General features: G+C 35.6%; 1 protein-coding gene across 1 annotated transcript; it reads left to right on the top strand.

The window, feature by feature from the left end:
* LOC111902674 (probable glycerol-3-phosphate acyltransferase 8) lies at positions 1–3,361 on the top strand. The gene is made up of 2 exons (XM_023898491.2): positions 1–673; positions 2,376–3,361. The coding sequence occupies exons 1-2, from the start codon at positions 35–37 to the stop codon at positions 3,249–3,251; spliced, it is 1,515 nt and encodes a 504-aa protein (XP_023754259.1). The 5' UTR covers positions 1–34; the 3' UTR covers positions 3,252–3,361.
* Positions 3,362–18,145: the final 14,784 nt, after the last annotated feature.

Genomic DNA, 18,145 nt, shown 5'->3' with positions numbered 1-18,145 from the left:
CATTCAGTTGCTTACAGAAGTGCAGAGAGAGAAAATGTCGTTACAGAAGCCGGAATTGGGCGAGAAGGCGTTTCCACCGATCTCGAAATGCGATGTCTCCGCCATTAGTCACCAGTCAGTGGCGGCCGATCTTGACGGAACTCTGTTGAAAGCGACCTCTGCTTTTCCATACTACATGCTTGTAGCGATCGAAGCCGGCAGCCTCCTTCGCGGCCTTGCTCTGTTACTTTCGTTTCCGATAGTTGCTGTAGCCTACATCTTCATATCGGAGGCTTTGGCCATACAGATGTTGATTTTCATCTCCTTCTCCGGGATCAAGGTGAAGGACATCGAGCTTGCGTCACGCGCCGTTCTGCCGCGGTTCTATGCGGCGGACGTGAGGAGTGATAGTTTTGAAGTTTTTGATAGGTGCGAGAGGAAAGTAGTTGTTACGGCGAATCCGACAGTAATGGTGGATGCGTTCGTGAAGGATTTTTTGGGAGGGGAGAAGGTGCTTGGAACGGAGATCGAGGTGAATGAGAAGACGAAGAGAGCTACAGGATTCGTGAAGGAGCCTGGTGTTTTGGTTGGCAAATGGAAGAAGCTGGCGATCCTGAAGGAATTTGGTGAAGATACGCCTGATATCGGACTTGGCGATCGGAAATCTGATCACGATTTCATGTCCGTTTGCAAGGTTAGTCAAATTTCAGTTAATTTCTTGAAATGTCTAGCATCTATTATGTTTATTTGGAACTAGTTAAATGGCGTAATACATAATAATCTACAAAGGCGAAGCACAAACCGACTTACGCTTTTGTTATTTTTAGTGCCAATAAAGTAAACTAGATCGTGCTCTTTTCTTTATTGCATACTATCGGTTAGTGTTCGCATTTCATACTAAATACACTCTTCCGTGCTAAATTGAAATTTATATTGGAAAGAATGGAGGAGATTTGTTGCTTTAACTTGTTGATTTGCTATCCTGCCTTAATATCAATTCTATGGAACAAGTAAAAGATGATGCAAGTTATGCCAGGACAAAGCATAAAAATGTGCTAATCATTAATTTAGTAAACAATGCATCACAAATAATAATAATAATAATCCCTTCATTTTTTATTTTGGTATGCATGTATACCATTTCTTTCAATTTGCAATTTGTGTGGATTATTAATAGTGGTATGTATATCTTAATTTGTTCTTGCCTATTCTTCTAGTTTAGAAGCATTTCTATTTTCTAGATCGGGTCTCAACTATATGTAGTTCTTTTTCCATGAAGAGCTAACATCAAGGTAACAATATTCACTTTAATTGCTTCTAACAAAATTGGTGCTTGTAACATAAGAATTAGTCCACTGGTAACTGAAAAGTGATATTGTCTGGTACTTTGTCCAAAACCATCAATTCCAATTAAATGTCAATCATCTTAGCTAAGTTTTAGGCTTCATTTCCAAATTACAGTGCATCTTTTGATGGATCCATTGGTAAGTGGTATAGAATATGCTAGAATTGAGGGCTTCCCATGTTTATGCTTAAGCACTATAAAAGGATTATTCTGGAATGTATACGGTAATTCTTAAAATTATCATGTAATTGATTGTTGACATGGTCTGAAACCCAGCCCATATATTGAGAGACAAGAAGCTGTAAAAGACCGACTAGAATATGAGGGTACAGTAAACAGGGTAATAGTACTTACTTATCCGGTCTGTATTTTCGGTGCATTATTGATTCTCAAACTGTAGACATTAATTTGTGAAGCGATGGTGGTTGGAGATCTGCTAAAACGGTGTAAAGTTTGGTGGTACATTTGTAAGAACAAGTAAGGAATTAAAGAAGACGGTAGTAGATAGCTTGTTTAATTATCAACCCCAACCCCAACCCCTTTCCCTTCCCCTTGAAAGAAAAATCTAGGCCCACTACCATGTACTAGTCCCTTTCTTTCTTTTTTTGTGTCGATTATTACACCTCCAATTATTCTTATAGACTTGAGTTGACTTGGAGGACAATAGATTGAACCGGATTTCTGACCCAAATAGAATTTCAAGTCTATGATTACTGATGGGTCTTTTTATTTAGTATGTTAAGTATTAAGACCTTATTGATAAATTCAACCAGCCCAACCTTTTAATCAACAATTTTTTTTTTCTTATTCAACTTATACACAACAACCTTTAGAAGTCACCAACCCAACCTAATATATTTTTCCCTTATTATCTATTTAATGATTTATTATTTATAGGGAATAAACAAGTTTTATTCTATTTAAGATTATACGTATTACATTAAAAAAAACATTTCTTCGTTATTGAAATTTGAAACGGTTGCTTAAAAACGGTATATAAAACTTTTGGTTATCCTAGTATTAATTATGTAATTTGTGACTTGAATTGCAGACAGCTTTCATGGTGCCGAAAGACGAATCAGCGACGATAGTAGGCCGCGACCGCCTGAAAACCCGACTAATCTTCCACGACGGGCGGTTAGTCCAACGGCCGACTCCATTCAACGCTCTAATCACATACATCTGGCTCCCATTCGGATTCATCCTATCACTCATCCGTGTCTACTTCAACCTCCCACTCCCGGAGCGAATCGTCCGTTACACCTATGGCATGCTCGGTATCAAACTCGTAATCCGCGGCAACCCACCAGCAGCTCCATCCCCCGGCACCCCCGGAAACCTCTACGTGTGCAACCACCGAACCGCCCTGGACCCCATCATAATCGCCATTGCCTTGGGTCGCAAACCCTTCTGTGTCACATACAGCGTAAGCAAACTCTCACGCTTCATGTCTCCGATCCCCGCAATTGCCCTAACCCGTGACCGGGAAACCGACGCTGCCCGGATCAAAGAATTGCTTCAGAAAGGTGACCTGGTTGTGTGCCCGGAAGGGACGACTTGTCGTGAACCGTTTTTGTTGCGGTTCAGTGCCTTGTTTGCTGAGTTGAGTGATAGGATTGTTCCGGTGGCAATGGATTTGAAGCAGAATATGTTTAATGGGACGACGGTTCGTGGGGTTAAGTTTTGGGACCCGTATTTTTATTTCATGAACCCGAGTCCCACTTATGAGATTACGTTTCTTGAGAGGTTGCCGGCGGAGATGACGGTGAAGGGTGGTGGGAAATCGGCGATTGAGGTGGCGAATCATGTGCAGAAAGTTTTGGGTGGTGTTCTTGGATTTGAGTGCACCAATTTGACTAGGAAAGATAAGTATTTGTTGCTTGGTGGGAATGATGGGAAGGTGGAGTCCATGTATGGGAAAAAGTGATTTAGATTTTAGGTGGTCGTTTATTCACTTTGGGCATTATATTTCAACCGAAACAGTCGGTCCTTTTAGATTCTTTTTAATTGTGATTTGGGTATGTCTTTCTTTCTTCATCCATCATCTTTAATTGGTAAACAAGCGAATAAAAGATTTTCTTTTTTGTTTTTATACACAAAATGGTTACAAGTTGTTAACAAAACAAACAAAATCTATACATGGATGAACAATATAATCTACCAAATTTTTTATTTTATATAATAAAATAAATTACAATCTATTTAACATATTTCAAAAAGATTAAATGCCTGCTTATCGGTAATAAAGAAAAATATAATAACCGTTACATACAAAAACAGATGAAAAAAAAAAAAAGATTTCATTATGTAAATGCCATATGATCAATGATGAATTAGTAAATTACATTTGATTCGCTAAAAAAAATCTCACTTGTCTTGTCTGACTTGACTCGATCAGACGCATATCAAACGGTGTCTAAAACATTTTTGCTTGAACCAAGAACAATGAGCTGTTTCCACTATAATTTAGTGTGTATGTGTATTTATAGAAACTTTTTAACTTGTTGATAGAAAGTTGGTAATCAATAATGACAAATATAGAAAAAGATGCGGCTATTTATGGACCAATTAACTATAGTATGCAGTTCACAAATTTATGAATCATAAATAAGCTCATAAAACCAATGTTTTAAAAACCGGTTTGATCCGGACGGTCGAACCAGTTGGACCGGGAATCGGAGAAGAGAACGGTTTAACTATCACCGGTTTTATGTCTATTTTTGAACCGGATCGAACCGGCCGGTTTTTACAAAAATCTGGTTGAACCGGTTAAATTGAATAAAAACACATGTAATTGAAACCTTTTGCATAATAAACTTTAGTTGTTTTTAACATTTATTAGAATTTTTCTAAATAAAAGCATATGATAAATGTTATGAAGTTTTTTAATGCATTTATATTCATCTACGACTTTATTTTCTTTTTAATCCACGTAGATTGATATAAAACTTATGGTTATAAGTTATTTTAATGTTTTTAGAATAATATACAATTTGTTTTCATATGTATTTTAATGTTTGAACGTATGGACATCATATTCTTGATTTGTGTATGTAGGTATGTGTGCGAAAATACAAAAAAAGATGAAAATTATAGAAACCGGTTTACTCAGCGGTCGAACCAGTTAAACCGGTTGAACCGGAAACCGGTCACCATACCGGTTCAACTAAAAAACCGGTTTTTAAAACATTGAATAAAACACGTTGAAAAATTGTCCACCAACCAAACACCTAAAACACTTGAAAGGGTAACGAACTTTATATTTTTTTCACGTTTAGTCACTAAACTTTTTTTCGTTATCTATTTGTCATTGAACTATTGAAACTGTTCACATTTTACCCTTATGACCGGCTGTTACCGGTCATAAGGGTAAAATGTGAATAGTTTCAATAGTTTAGTGGCAAATAGATAACGAAAAAAAGTTTAGTGACTAAATGTGAACAAAATCGAAAGTTCGTTTCCCTTTAAAAAGTTCAATGGCTAAATGTGAATAAACTTCCTATTGTATTATGTTTTAGCAAATTATTTATTTTTGTTTAACTGTAGCAGCATTTGTTGATGAAGAAATCTATGAAACAAAAAAACAAAATGTAACATCCAAATTTACAGGTATCATAATTTAAGTATTTTTCTTTTGAGTTAAGAAGAGAGACTTGGCGAGTTGACGACTCAACTCGTTGAGTAAGGTCGCGACTGATGACTCAGATTAATGAATGGACTCGACGAGTCGGTGAGGCGACTCGACGGGTCCGCGCTGTTGGCAGAAACCCTAAATCTTTGGGCCCGGGCCATATTTAAAGGCACTTATGGCCTTCAATTGCGACTACCTTTCCCATAAGTGAGATCCCTAGCGAGCTTGAGTGTGTAGAGTGAGAGGAAGAGCTATCTTGAGCTTTTTGGTGTGATTTTGCAAGAAAGGAGAAGAGTTCCAATAAGAGGGACCAAGGAAGGTTATTGTTCTGAGTTATTCAAGCAAGAACCTTCATTCTGAGGTACAAAAATGAACCACTTTCCTTCCTTATTGTGTAGATTCCATTTTGGGGTTAGGGCTTAATCACTTCATCTTTAGGGGTTTTGAATACCTCAAACCCCTTTTGCAAGTTTGTGTTATAGATCTGGACCCTTCTAGGTCCAGAGAGCCGAGAATATGAAGCTTTAGTAGAGTAAACCTTGGGGTTTGAAGTTAGGAATCTGGACCCTTCTAGGTCCAGAGAGCCGAGAATATGAAGCTTTAGTAAAGTAAACCTTGGGGTTTGAAGTTAGGAAGCATTTATGGGATTTTTATGGTATATATAGTTACTTTCATCTTACACGTAGATATGAAGTATTTTATATAAATTACGTGCTATGTGTGCATATTATTTGAATACTTGTTGTCTATGCTGGATGAACGATTTTATACATGTTTTAAAAGATTTAAACGGTATATTTATTTTATATCTACAAATATGTTGCGGACGAAACATGGGTAGATTAAATAGTTGGTGTGTGATGAAATAAAATGATGAGAGATAGGTGATGATAGAAATGTGAAGATAATTAGGTAAATAGATGATGATGAATAGGTGATGTAGGATGAAAGGAGATACCATAACCTTAACCGGCAATGTGGCAATGTAGTCATCTACCAGAGTATAGATGACGACCAAGGACTATTCTAGACAACCAAGTGGAAACACCAGCAGACCCATAACCTGAAGGTGATTAATTACGAGTTCAGGCGATGTTGTAACTATGTATTCATGCGATGATACTCTAACCCATTACTATGAATTACGAGTTTAGACGATGTTGTAACTACGTATTCATGGGATGCACAAATTCCGCATGCCAAACTAATGATCATAATTCACATCAGTGAGAATGGTTCATTTTTTTGTAAAACCAAAATCAAATTGGAAATTTTGATTTTTTATTTTGGAAAATGTCAAACCATTGGTTTTTTATTTTGGTTTCGGTTTTTTGTTTTTTTTTTTTTTAAATATTTGCAGGGTTTTATTTTTTTTTATTTCATAGATTTCTTCATCAACAAATGTTGCTACAATTTAACAAAAATAAATAATTTGCTAAAACATAATACAAGAAGAAGTTTGTTCACATTTAGTCATTGAACTTTTTAGATGAAAACTAACTTTCCATTTTGTTCATATTTAGTCACTAAACTTTTTTTCGTTATCTATTTGCCACTAAACTATTGAAACTGTTCACATTTTACCCTTATGACCGGTAACAACCGGTCATAAGGGTAAAATGTGAACAGTTTCAATAGTTCAATGACAAATAGATAACGAAAAAAGTTTAGTGACTAAATATGAAAAAAATCGAAAGTTTGTTACCCTTTCAAGTCATTAGCCCATTTTTCAATTAAGAAAGACAAAAGAGAGCTAAAATATCACGACGAATTGGTTCAAACAGGTATCATCTCATACTTGTATATAACTATTCATTTTAACAGTTTTCCGATATAATAATAAAAATAATAAAAAGACAAGAAAGCACACAGTACAAACGACCTTTTATTAGCACTGCACATATCCCTTCACCCCTCACATTCACCCCTCACGACAACTATTGGAATATGTGTATAATTCTTTAATAAATCTTTTCATTTTCAGTTTGGTATTTGCTCTATAGTCTATCCACTTTAACGGTTGTCACTTCTTTAATACCCTAAGACATGTATATTTGTTGGCTTATGTATTTTTAGCACAAATTTTAGACCAACGACAAACCACTTGTGGTGGCGCACGGAGGACCACCGATTCCAACTTCAACTTCTACTCCTAAGACATTATATGATTTATATATTATATAAGGCTATTTGGTATGGTAGCACAAACCACGCGTGACCTCTGACGTGGCAGACCAGAAGATGCGTGAACACACCTCCCCCCCCCCCCCCCCCCCCCCCCATCGACCAATGGTTTGACTGTGAAGACGGACAAAGGCGACAAATAAAAAAGCAGCAACAACGGTCACATATTTGACTGTTTTTTCATTTTTCCTTTGTAGTAGTTGAATTAAAAAAAAATCTTTAATTTTTAATTGTAAAAACACAATCTACAACTATAAATACCACCTATTTTATAAACATTTCACACTACCAAAACACACAACTTCTTTCTATTTTCTTATTTTTCTTCAACCTATAGATCCAAATCAAAATATTTCATAGTTCATCTACTCCAAACACTTCAAATGATCCATATGTAAATCTTGGTTACATGCAAATGTTAACATCCATAATCCAACAACAACCTCTATTCACAAATCCTTCATACCACCCAAACTACCACCAACAACAACGACCACAACACTTCAATCAACCTCAATTTCAAACATTTCAACAATCGCAACCTCAACAGGTTCAAGCAAAACCTTCACAACCATCTCAAGTATCATTATTTAAATCCTAACCTATAAACCTCGACAATGACGACAACTGAAGGGTACAAGAAGCACAACAACCATATAGAAGACGACAACAAAAAAGGAAAAACTCCAAAAAAAAAACAAAAAACCAAGCAGTGGAACGAAGACGAGGAGGAAGCTTTAGCGGAAGCTTGAATTTTCATATCGCAAGATGGTGACATCGGGAACACGCAATCTGGTCAAAGTTTTTGAAATCGTGTTTTAGACCACTTGTATTCGCTATTAGGAAAGGAAACGGAGCAGACATACGACACGGTTAATGCAAAATGGCATGACCTACGAACGGCTTGGACGAAATTTAATGACATGTTTGACAATCTTAAAAATATGCACAAAGGTGGTAGCAATGATTTCAATATTTTATCAACTGCATGCTACCAATACAAAATTACCAATAAGAGCAAACCATTCGGCAACCAAAAAGCGTGGAAAGTTTGTCGTAAGGGTCCAAAATGAGTCCTTTATCCGGGTGAGGTGCATTCGTGATCTATTACCGAATCCAACAAAAGGCCAAGAACTTCCGATTCAGACGTGGGTTTTGGCCTCGACCTTAATGATGACTTCGATGGCACCGAGTGGGAGGGTCCACCGGAAGTCCAACTTCGTCGACCACTGGGAAGGGACAAAACGAAAAAGACGGCGTCTTCAAGTGGAAAATCGAGTAACGAAGACGTACTTGTGGAAAAATAGACAAAACTCTAAGTTTTCTAGAAAAAATGAAGCAACGGAGGAAGCTTGTCGCCAGAAATAATACTTACCGATCTTTAAATCATAAACACAAAACCCCAATCTGATCTCGACCTGGAAAATCTAACCACATTTCTAAAAATCCAACAAGTCTGCGAAAAATATGGAAATTAGTTTCTAGTGTTTTAATATTTAGGTTTTATTTGGTACGTTTTATGTTTTTTTAGTAATTTATGTTTTAATTTTTTTTTATGTTTTTTAAGTAATTTAGGATTTAATTTTGTGTGTTTTTAATTAATGTAAAATATTTATTTATGTTTTAAATTATGTTTTTTTATTTAATCTAATGACAAACGAAAAAATAAAAAATACAAAGATAAAAATTGTAGAGTGGTAACTATTTTCAAAGGTTAGTGGTTTGATAGTGAATATGTAGTAGAGTTGATGTGGCGCTGAGTTGACAACACTTTTTTAGAGGGTTGGTGGTGACCATACCTCTTAACCTAATTTGTATAAAACCTACACTGAAATCCTTTTCAACTCCAACCACACACAAAAGTTTTATATGAAAAATATATTTTAATATTTTAATAATAAAATGATATATTCTTTATCATAATAAGATTTTATTTAACATAATAACTATTATTATACATCAAAAACACATGTTTAGATTCAATATTTGGGCGCAAGGGGGGGGGGGATTTCAAGTTTCAACATGACATCAAACTCATTATTAATAATCTAATAATCTCCATATAATGCAATGCATGTGCTTATATTTTCAAAACCCAAAATCACCTAAAGTTAAAACACCTCACTAAAGTCATCTCAAGTCTAAACATTTCACCAAAGTTTGAATGGATAATTGTCCATGTAAAGAAAGCAACAAGGTAAACATTACACATATGGACACTAAATGCTAGGATAATGTGGACATCATACAAGATCTATACAAGAGGAAAATAGACTTATGTACAAGTGAGGTATGTCTACAATAATGTCACATCATCACCACATAATACCACACTACCATAATTGGGTACTAATTTAGGTTTGAACTTTCAACCTAACCGATGGGTTTGGTTTCTCAGTTTTTCCGATTCAATTTCGGGTTTAAAACCAAAAATTTCAAACTTAGCCACTATTTAACCAAAGGTTATGTTGGATCCAAGCGAACTCTCAATGGTATAAGAAATCTCTATACTAATAAAAGAATAACTTTAATCTTCTTTTGTCATGTGTCACTCTAATACAATTCTACATTAATATTATGTCATGTGTCAATCTCCCTTAATAAATGAAGGTTTTCTGTCACGTGTCACCACCTCATTCAATATGACACATGACATTTTTATGCTTTTTTCAATTAAATTTTATTCCACTTGGCAAATTATGGATTTTTTGTTTTTTTTTCAAATTAGAAATTCTCAAAAATTTAATGCATTATACAAATAAAGGAAATGGCAATATCCTTCCGATTTTTGTCAATCAATACATTTACTCCAAATATATCTTCCTAAATTACATACACAATTCTCGGAAATCAACACTCATATTAACTCTTATTTGTTGAAACTTATCAAATCAATTCATTCACAACTATTCTTCATATCCTTTCCAAATTCAATTTTGAAAAATATATACAACTACAATCTTATTCATATGTCGTTTTTATTGAGAGATTGAAGATTTACAACATCACCACGTTCATCATCAAAGTCCATTATCAACAATATTTACTACATCAGGTTAGCATATGTAATGATCGATACAATTACTTTACAGAATCACCAAAATGATTTGATTCTTTTTATTTGAACATTTCATGTTTTCCTCTTCTCCTTTCCATGATATGTTCGATTTGTATACAAATTTATATACTAATTATTTACACATGTTTTACTGCATATAAGCTGTTCGATTAAATGCCTCAAAGAAATTTTGTTTCCCTGTCACACACCCTGCTGCAACAACTGTGATTGTCAAGTTTTGCACTTTTACTCTGAGTCTTTTCTCCTGCATATCAAAATATCTTAAATACTACTGAATTAAAATTGATCACATGCATATAAAGGATTAAATTTCGTTGGATAACACAACCAATGTATAGGCAATTCTTCAAAATAGAGTTAGCAGGTGATTGGTTTTAAGGAATTTGAATTCCAAACAATTAGAATTTCAATAACAAAATATCTTTAATGCATTTGGTCGACATAAAAGTGTATCAAATTATTTTTGTTCTCTGTTTGGTTTTACATATCTTTCTGGTAGTTGCACATAAGAGTATTTTGGACATTTCGCCATGTATTTCCTTAAATGCCCCTGATTTATATTTCTGTACATAAAGGAATTTTAAAGTTGAATAACTTTGTTTACAATGATTATATATTGTAACACAAGGATATGGGAATACAACGATTTAGGAATTTCTATTTTTTTTATTATTGTTAGTTTATTAACTAATCTCGGAAACTGTATAATGACTTTCTTTAAATGTCGCTAATTTCTTTTTATAGTTTATCTACATGTAAAAGTTCAAATCTATTTCGAAACATGATTATTTAGATTTATTTAGATGATAATATTAATATACTGATACTCCCAACAAATACCCCAATAAAAGTCAAATGTAATTTTGGACATAAGGGTATTTTGGACATTTCACCATGTCTTTCCTTAAATGCCCATGATTTCTATTTCTGTACATAAAGGAATTTTAAAAGTTGAATAACTTTGTTTACAATGATTACATATTGTAACACAGGGAAAGGCACAAGTCATAAAAAAAGGTGTTGCAGTAAGATATTTCAAGATCCAAATTCCATGTCAATTAATCATCAATAACTCCCTAGTCTAACAATACATGGGTTGTTTACAGTTTCTATTTTTGGAAACAATTTCTACAACAGGATGTTCAATAATGCAATTTACAGAAGCAAATGCACAACTTACAAGCCAAACAAATTTGTTAAATTTATCGTTTCCACTTAACTTATTTACATATTTGTAAAGAGTGCAAATGCATATATTTACTTTCTTATATGTGTACTATTTATGCTTCGTCATCATGCTTTTGAAAATTATTTTTGTCATTTATTTATAATACTTTTCTGTTATATAACAACTAATCTTCGTTACCACATTTGGTTTACAGCTTAATGGAAAACACCAATGTTACCATGATCAGTGACTTGGCACTTGCAAAAGATGACTACACGATCAAGGTTCGAATTATTCATCTGTGGAAACAGATTCGTATGATTGGAATGATATTGATGGACGAAAGGGTATTTTGGATTTTTTTTTAGTTTATTATTTTTGATATTATTTATTTATACATGTTATGTTATAATTATTTTTATGTGTAGTATAACTTTATATTTTTTTCATCTATTTATACGACGCCAAAATTGAATGTAATGTGGATAAACCATTTGCATCCCTACAAGGAAAAACTTTGGAAGAATATGGTGATTACTACATTCAAAAACCCACAATAGGGTTAAATAATGGTGTTATATTGATGGTCCACATAAACTCTATTTCCAGTATAGCACTAAGGCAATGGCAAAGCTGGAATAACAACCAAATTGTTGATTCCTAAGGTGGAAAAATGATCATAAACAACAATCTTTCTTTGCTACTCATTGTTTTCTCCTAAGATATTTTTTTTATATTTCCTTCTTTTACTTGCATATTATTTTGGATTTCAAAATTTTGTGTTTGGTAAACTATGAATATTCATTTGTGTTATCTTTTACTTTTTTAATTGAATAATGTAATTGGGTTTTGGATGTTTGTTTGTGATAGCTTCTACTAAATAGCAGTATTGTTTTCTTTGTGTTTGTTCTAAACAATATATGGTTTTAATCCATTTATGTGTATTGTTATGGTATGAAAATGGTCAAATAAATGTTGAATTTTCGTGTAAAAATACCTTTTGGTTTTGGTTTTTTCTCTGCCATCAAAATATAAAAAATAACTCACATAATTTTGACCCAATAATATAAAAAAATAACTCATATAATTTTGCATATATAAACTGCGAAATTCTTAATATTATAATATTGAGCTGTGATTTTTTTTTGGTAAATGTGAATATTCTTTTTTTTTTTTTTTGGAAAATGATAAATGAGATTAGTCTTTATTGTGTTTTTTCGCTCTATTATTTATGTTATGATTTGAAGTTGTTGATATTTTTAAAAATTGGAATCTTAGTAATTTAGGATCACAATGTGATTAGATTTTAGGTAATAGAAATATCATAGCCTGATGATTATTTAAATTTAAGGAATATGTACAAGATTAGACTGTAATTGAATGAGTATATTTTATAAATTTGTACGTACAGTGTGTGTTAGTTCAAGGCTTTATTCGGCCTCTTTTTTTTTCCGAACATAAGAGAAGAAAACTACAAAGATGAGCCAATATGTTTTTGAGAATATATGATACAATAAACAAGTATAGCGAGTATTTTTATTTTCTTCATTTTCACTTTGCATCTTCATCCATGTTAAATAGAAAACAATACCCAACTAAATTACAACTTTATTTTCCAAAATAAGAATTCCATTACACCATATTAATTAAATTTGAATCTATGGAATCTACGTGTCACCCATGTGTCGGCAAAACCGAGCTAAAACTAATCTGAATTTTTCTCCTCGTAAGTTACAAAACTGGTTTCAACACTGTCGTCATTACCACTACCACTAAGGCTATGGGGAGTGGTCACACCCACTCCACCGAAAAAGTGCTGCCACATGTGCGTTATGTTAACTTCACATCCAACCCACCTCTCCGTCTTCTTCCGTCTTCCCACTCACGCCCGCTCACGCCACAGCCAAAGCACCGGCCTTTGGGACGGTGTTCACGCGTCTTGGGACTGCCAAATCAGCATTCATGCGTCTTCAAGAAGCCCCATACCTAGGGCTGGCAAAATTATACCATGAAAAACCAACCAACAAGTTACCAACCGAACCAAGAAACTTGGTAGCCAATATATTTGGTAGCCAACATGTTTGGTTGGTAGTACCGTACCAATTGATCAATGTTGGTACAGTAATGATACAAAAATTGGAATACAATGGTAATACTGTACCAACCAATTCATTTTATATATATATATATATATATATATATATATATATATATATATATATATATATATATATATATATATATATTTCAACTGTTAATTGTATTTAGTGTTTACTGTTTTAATAACATTATATTAGTAACCACTTCGGTTGTGGTGACTTGGTAAGGCATGTGGAAGATATGGTGGATAACCTATTGACCCATGTTCAAATCCTGGCACTACTAAGCCCTTGTGGCCATGGAGTGAAACAACCCAAAAATACGACCCAAAAATTTTTGTTTTTAATATAATCAAAACTGCAATCAGAGCATCATATAATAAAACCATACGTGATGTATTCCAAAACATAGTAAAATACTGTGCGGAAAACTGTATCATGCTACATCAGATCAAACATCTAAATCAATCCCAGGCTATAGCTGAGGCGGTGGTGTGTGCGATGCCGTCATCCAGAGCTCTTCCCTTTGCTTGCGGAAGTACCTGAAACCAAAACTGAAACTGTAAGCACGAAGCTTAGTGAGCTCCCCCAAACTACCACATACCATACAATAACACATAAACACATATTGGGCCTTGCCCACTGCATCGGGCCGAAGCCCGGAAACTGCATCGGACCAAAGTCCGGAACTGACTGGGACCTTGTCCCCTGCATCGGACCGAAGTCCGGAACTGACTGCATCGGACCGAAGTCCGGAACTGACTGCATCGGACCGAAGTCCGGAACTGACTGCATCGGACCGAAGTCCGGAACTGGCTGCACATAGCATAGCATATCATAACCATTTATATTGCATACTGCATCGGGCCGTGGCCCGGAATACAAACACATACACATAGCACATAAAACGTGTCTGAACCACGAAGGCATCAAACATACGAACTACTACATCGGGCCGAAGTCCGGAAACTACTATTAACTGGACGGGCCGGCATTGTGGCCTTAGACCCGTCCCTACAGAAAGGAGACTCACCTCGTAAGCTAGCGGATGAGTGTGTGGCTCGGAAAGCTAACGGCTGCTGCTCCTGAATCTCCTCGGCTACAAATCCATAAACACACTCGATCAATCACTAGCACTATACTCAGGGTAAAATGACCCTTTTACCCTTGGTCAAAGTTGACTTACTCAGGGCTGACTCGCCGAGTCGGGATACCCGACTCGCCGAGTCCTAGATTCTCCGCTCAACTCTTACATGCTGTTACTCGTCGAGTGTGGCATCGACTCGACGAGTACCCTCTGGATCCAAGAACTCAGATGATCTTCATCCGACTCGCCGAGTCAGATGAACAGACTCGACGAGTTGTTCTTAATCCTTAAGGAGATTGCCTTGGACTCGCCAAGTTGTATGAACAACTCGCCGAGTCCCTCCATTACTGAGTCTACTCTTAACTCGCTGAGTCCACTCCCTAACTCACCTAGTCCACTCGACACTGAAGAAACTGGAGAACTCGGGACCCGCGACGTGACTCGTCGAGTCGTTCTTCCGACTCGCCGAGTCGCCGCCATGCAACATATTTTTACTCGATTTCTCTTGAATCCAACACATGCAAATGATAGATCTAGGTCCATTAAGCTGTTTTACCACGTAAAGTTTCCAACTTTACGTGCACAACTACATGAATGAGGGAAATAAGACTAAAATATGCACAATAAGGGTAGATCCATGGCTAATAAGCAATGTAACCCCAAAAAGACAGTGGATCTGGACTCTTCAACACCCCAACACTCAGATCCAAAGGTATTTCGGCTTAATAATACAATCAAGCAAGCATAAAGCTTGGAACAAGCATCAAATAGCCCTTAAAAGAGCTCTAATGGAAGTTTAAGCATGAAACCAGAAGAGGACTCCGAAAATACCTGAATAAGTTCACACTTGATCTTGGATCTTGGCACTAGAACTCGTTTCCTTGCTTCCTTCTTCTTCTCCTTCTTCACTCCTTCACCAAAATGGAATAAGATCACTTATAAGCTCACAAGAGGAAGGTTTAGGGTTTCTCACAGTGCTCTCAGGGGGAAAGTGACGAGATGGAGGCTATAATGGGGTTTAAATAGTGAGCAAACCCGGGGAGTTAGGGTTTCACCCAGACGGATGGACTCGCCGAGTCCAGGATATGGACTCGTCGAGTCGCCGGCTCCCGCGTGCCCAAGATGCGCGACCCGACTCGGCGAGTCAGGCTAGAACTCGCCGAGTCCCTCTTGAAAACTTAGCCCAAAACAAATTAATTAACATACCGGAAACGGGTCGTTACATGGAGGTTCGCCTGTAGTGACTCCAGGGCATGAGGCAAAGCCTCATGTTTGCAGCGGGGGATTAGTCGGTGCGCAAAAGCTGGCCCGGAAACCCTCGTTAGGGAAGTCCCCTTTCAAAAAAAACATTATATTAGTCATTTGGTCGTATTGGTCAATAGTTATTACCACATTAAAGCACAATATTAAAACATTACTTTAGCGATACTTCGGTAGAATTCTTTTGTAAACTAAATGAACTACGTAACTAATTTCTATATTACACATCAAAATCCCGATGTCTTTGCTTATTTTTAAATCTTATAATAGAAAATTAAAAGAAGTTGGTATATACCATTACCAATTTGTACCAACCAAACTTGTTGGTAGCCAAATAAATTAGTACCAAGTATACTAGGTACGGTACCGGTAACAATTTTTTTATACTAATTATAGTTGGTACGGTACACGGTTTACAGAAAAATGAATTGGTACCATACCAATTCCACCCCTACCCATACCAGGTAGGCTAACATGATCCAATGTGCTCATAAAAACCGATCCATCAGATCCAGATGTATCCGACTGTGATTGCGATGGTAAAGTCACAGCACTTCCCGTTGTCATTTCTTCAACCTCAATATAACTGCAAAATGCATATATCTTCAACAAAACCAATATTATATATTATCTGTTTTAAATTTATTTCACAAAAAATCATACCTTCCTACTTGAAATTCTACTACCAGACAGAAATCATGCCTCTATTCCAATACTTCCTTTATAAGAATAAAACTGCATAACTCCCAAACAATTTCTAAATTTCTTCTTTACAAAATATTTTCAACTAATAATAAATGACTCTTCCTACCTGCCCTTTTTTTCGTTTATCAATATTACATCTTATACTAAGGTTCCTATCGTTTCAATTTTCAAATTTCTAACTCCTTACATCTCCAATAATAGTCATCAACACAGTTTTGCTTACTTTAAGAAGGAACCCATGAATGACTAAGATTTTGAAAGGTCATTATCTTTTAATTTCTGTAGCCCCTGAAATATTAACAATCATGAAACTTTATCACAATGACATATCCTTGTGGAAATAACAATTCACCCTACTCAGAAATGATCTATTGCATTACATTACCTGCTGTGAAAATAGCTTGTCGCTCATCATCGATTCCTAGATATAAGCATTTGGAACACTGAAAATATAAAAAAAAAAGGAAAAGCAAGCTGCCATGAAATGCTAATATAAGAATCAGTCTTACCGTTAGTAGGCCTCATTCACGAAGTCGGTCTATAAGGGGGGTATAAGGTTGTTGCCTATAAAATGGCAGCTTAATAGGTGTCCACTCTCACCCACCGCTTCCTTGACTGGTGGAGGGTCGTTAGCCGAACGGGTAGGACAAGGACTATAATTCTCCCTTCATTAAAAGTATTAATGATAAATACTAAGTAACTAAACTCTTATTAATACCCAATCTTAGTTACTTAGGAAGATGTGAATAAGGTGCTAATCCATGAAATTACACTTTGCACTTTGTTTAAGTCGGTTAGTGGAGCGTGTGTGGTTAACCGGCACACTAACTCGTATTTAACAAGGTAGGCAAAGGGTAACTTAATGTTTAATATAGTATCGATGGAGCGTGTGTGGTTAACCAGCACATCGATTGAGGGGTAAACACTTAAGAGTACCAAGTAATTTGCATGGTTACTTCACACCTTGTTTTGTGATCCTCGACATCCCAGTCACAAAACCTGAAGGGCACACTCGAGATTGAAACATGTCATTGAAAAGTTCAATGAATCTCAAAAGAATCTAGGAGTTTCAAAACCAATTAAAACCTAATAATACATTTCGTTTATCTTGGTGGAAATTGGTGAATCGTCATTCACCTACCTTCAAATATTTTATAGCTTGGATTATGACATCCCTCTTCCAAGTTATAAAAGTATTGTGTTGGGTCCTAGCCTTAATATTTCATATTGGGTGTTATATTAAGGACTTTAAATCAACTATCTTGAATATCTCCCAAAAGATGTATGGCTTAGACGTTTATGATCTTCCCAAATCTCTTGAAACAAGCTTTCCTAAATGAAGATGATATCCCATGGAAATCATACTTCTTTCACCTCCTCCAATTATTCTCCCTAACTCACAAGTTCTTGAAAAGTTTAAGGTCACTCAAGCCCTATTGGCAAGCAAAGGTCAATGCGTGATCACATCTTGGAGATGTAGTCACATATTGACAAGCCGGGAGAGTTGGGTGTCAAAGTCTTAAGAAAGTTGGTGGTTCAGTCACTTTCTAAGTCACATAGTGAGTTCCTTTGGGACTCCTATGAAACAGACTATGACAAGACCCTTAA

Source organism: Lactuca sativa, chromosome 7 (genome assembly GCF_002870075.4).
Source record: "Lactuca sativa cultivar Salinas chromosome 7, Lsat_Salinas_v11, whole genome shotgun sequence".
Classification (NCBI taxonomy): domain Eukaryota; kingdom Viridiplantae; phylum Streptophyta; class Magnoliopsida; order Asterales; family Asteraceae; genus Lactuca; species Lactuca sativa.
The sequence above is the reverse complement of the archived record's forward strand: the minus strand, read 5'-3'. Positions and strand labels throughout refer to the sequence as shown.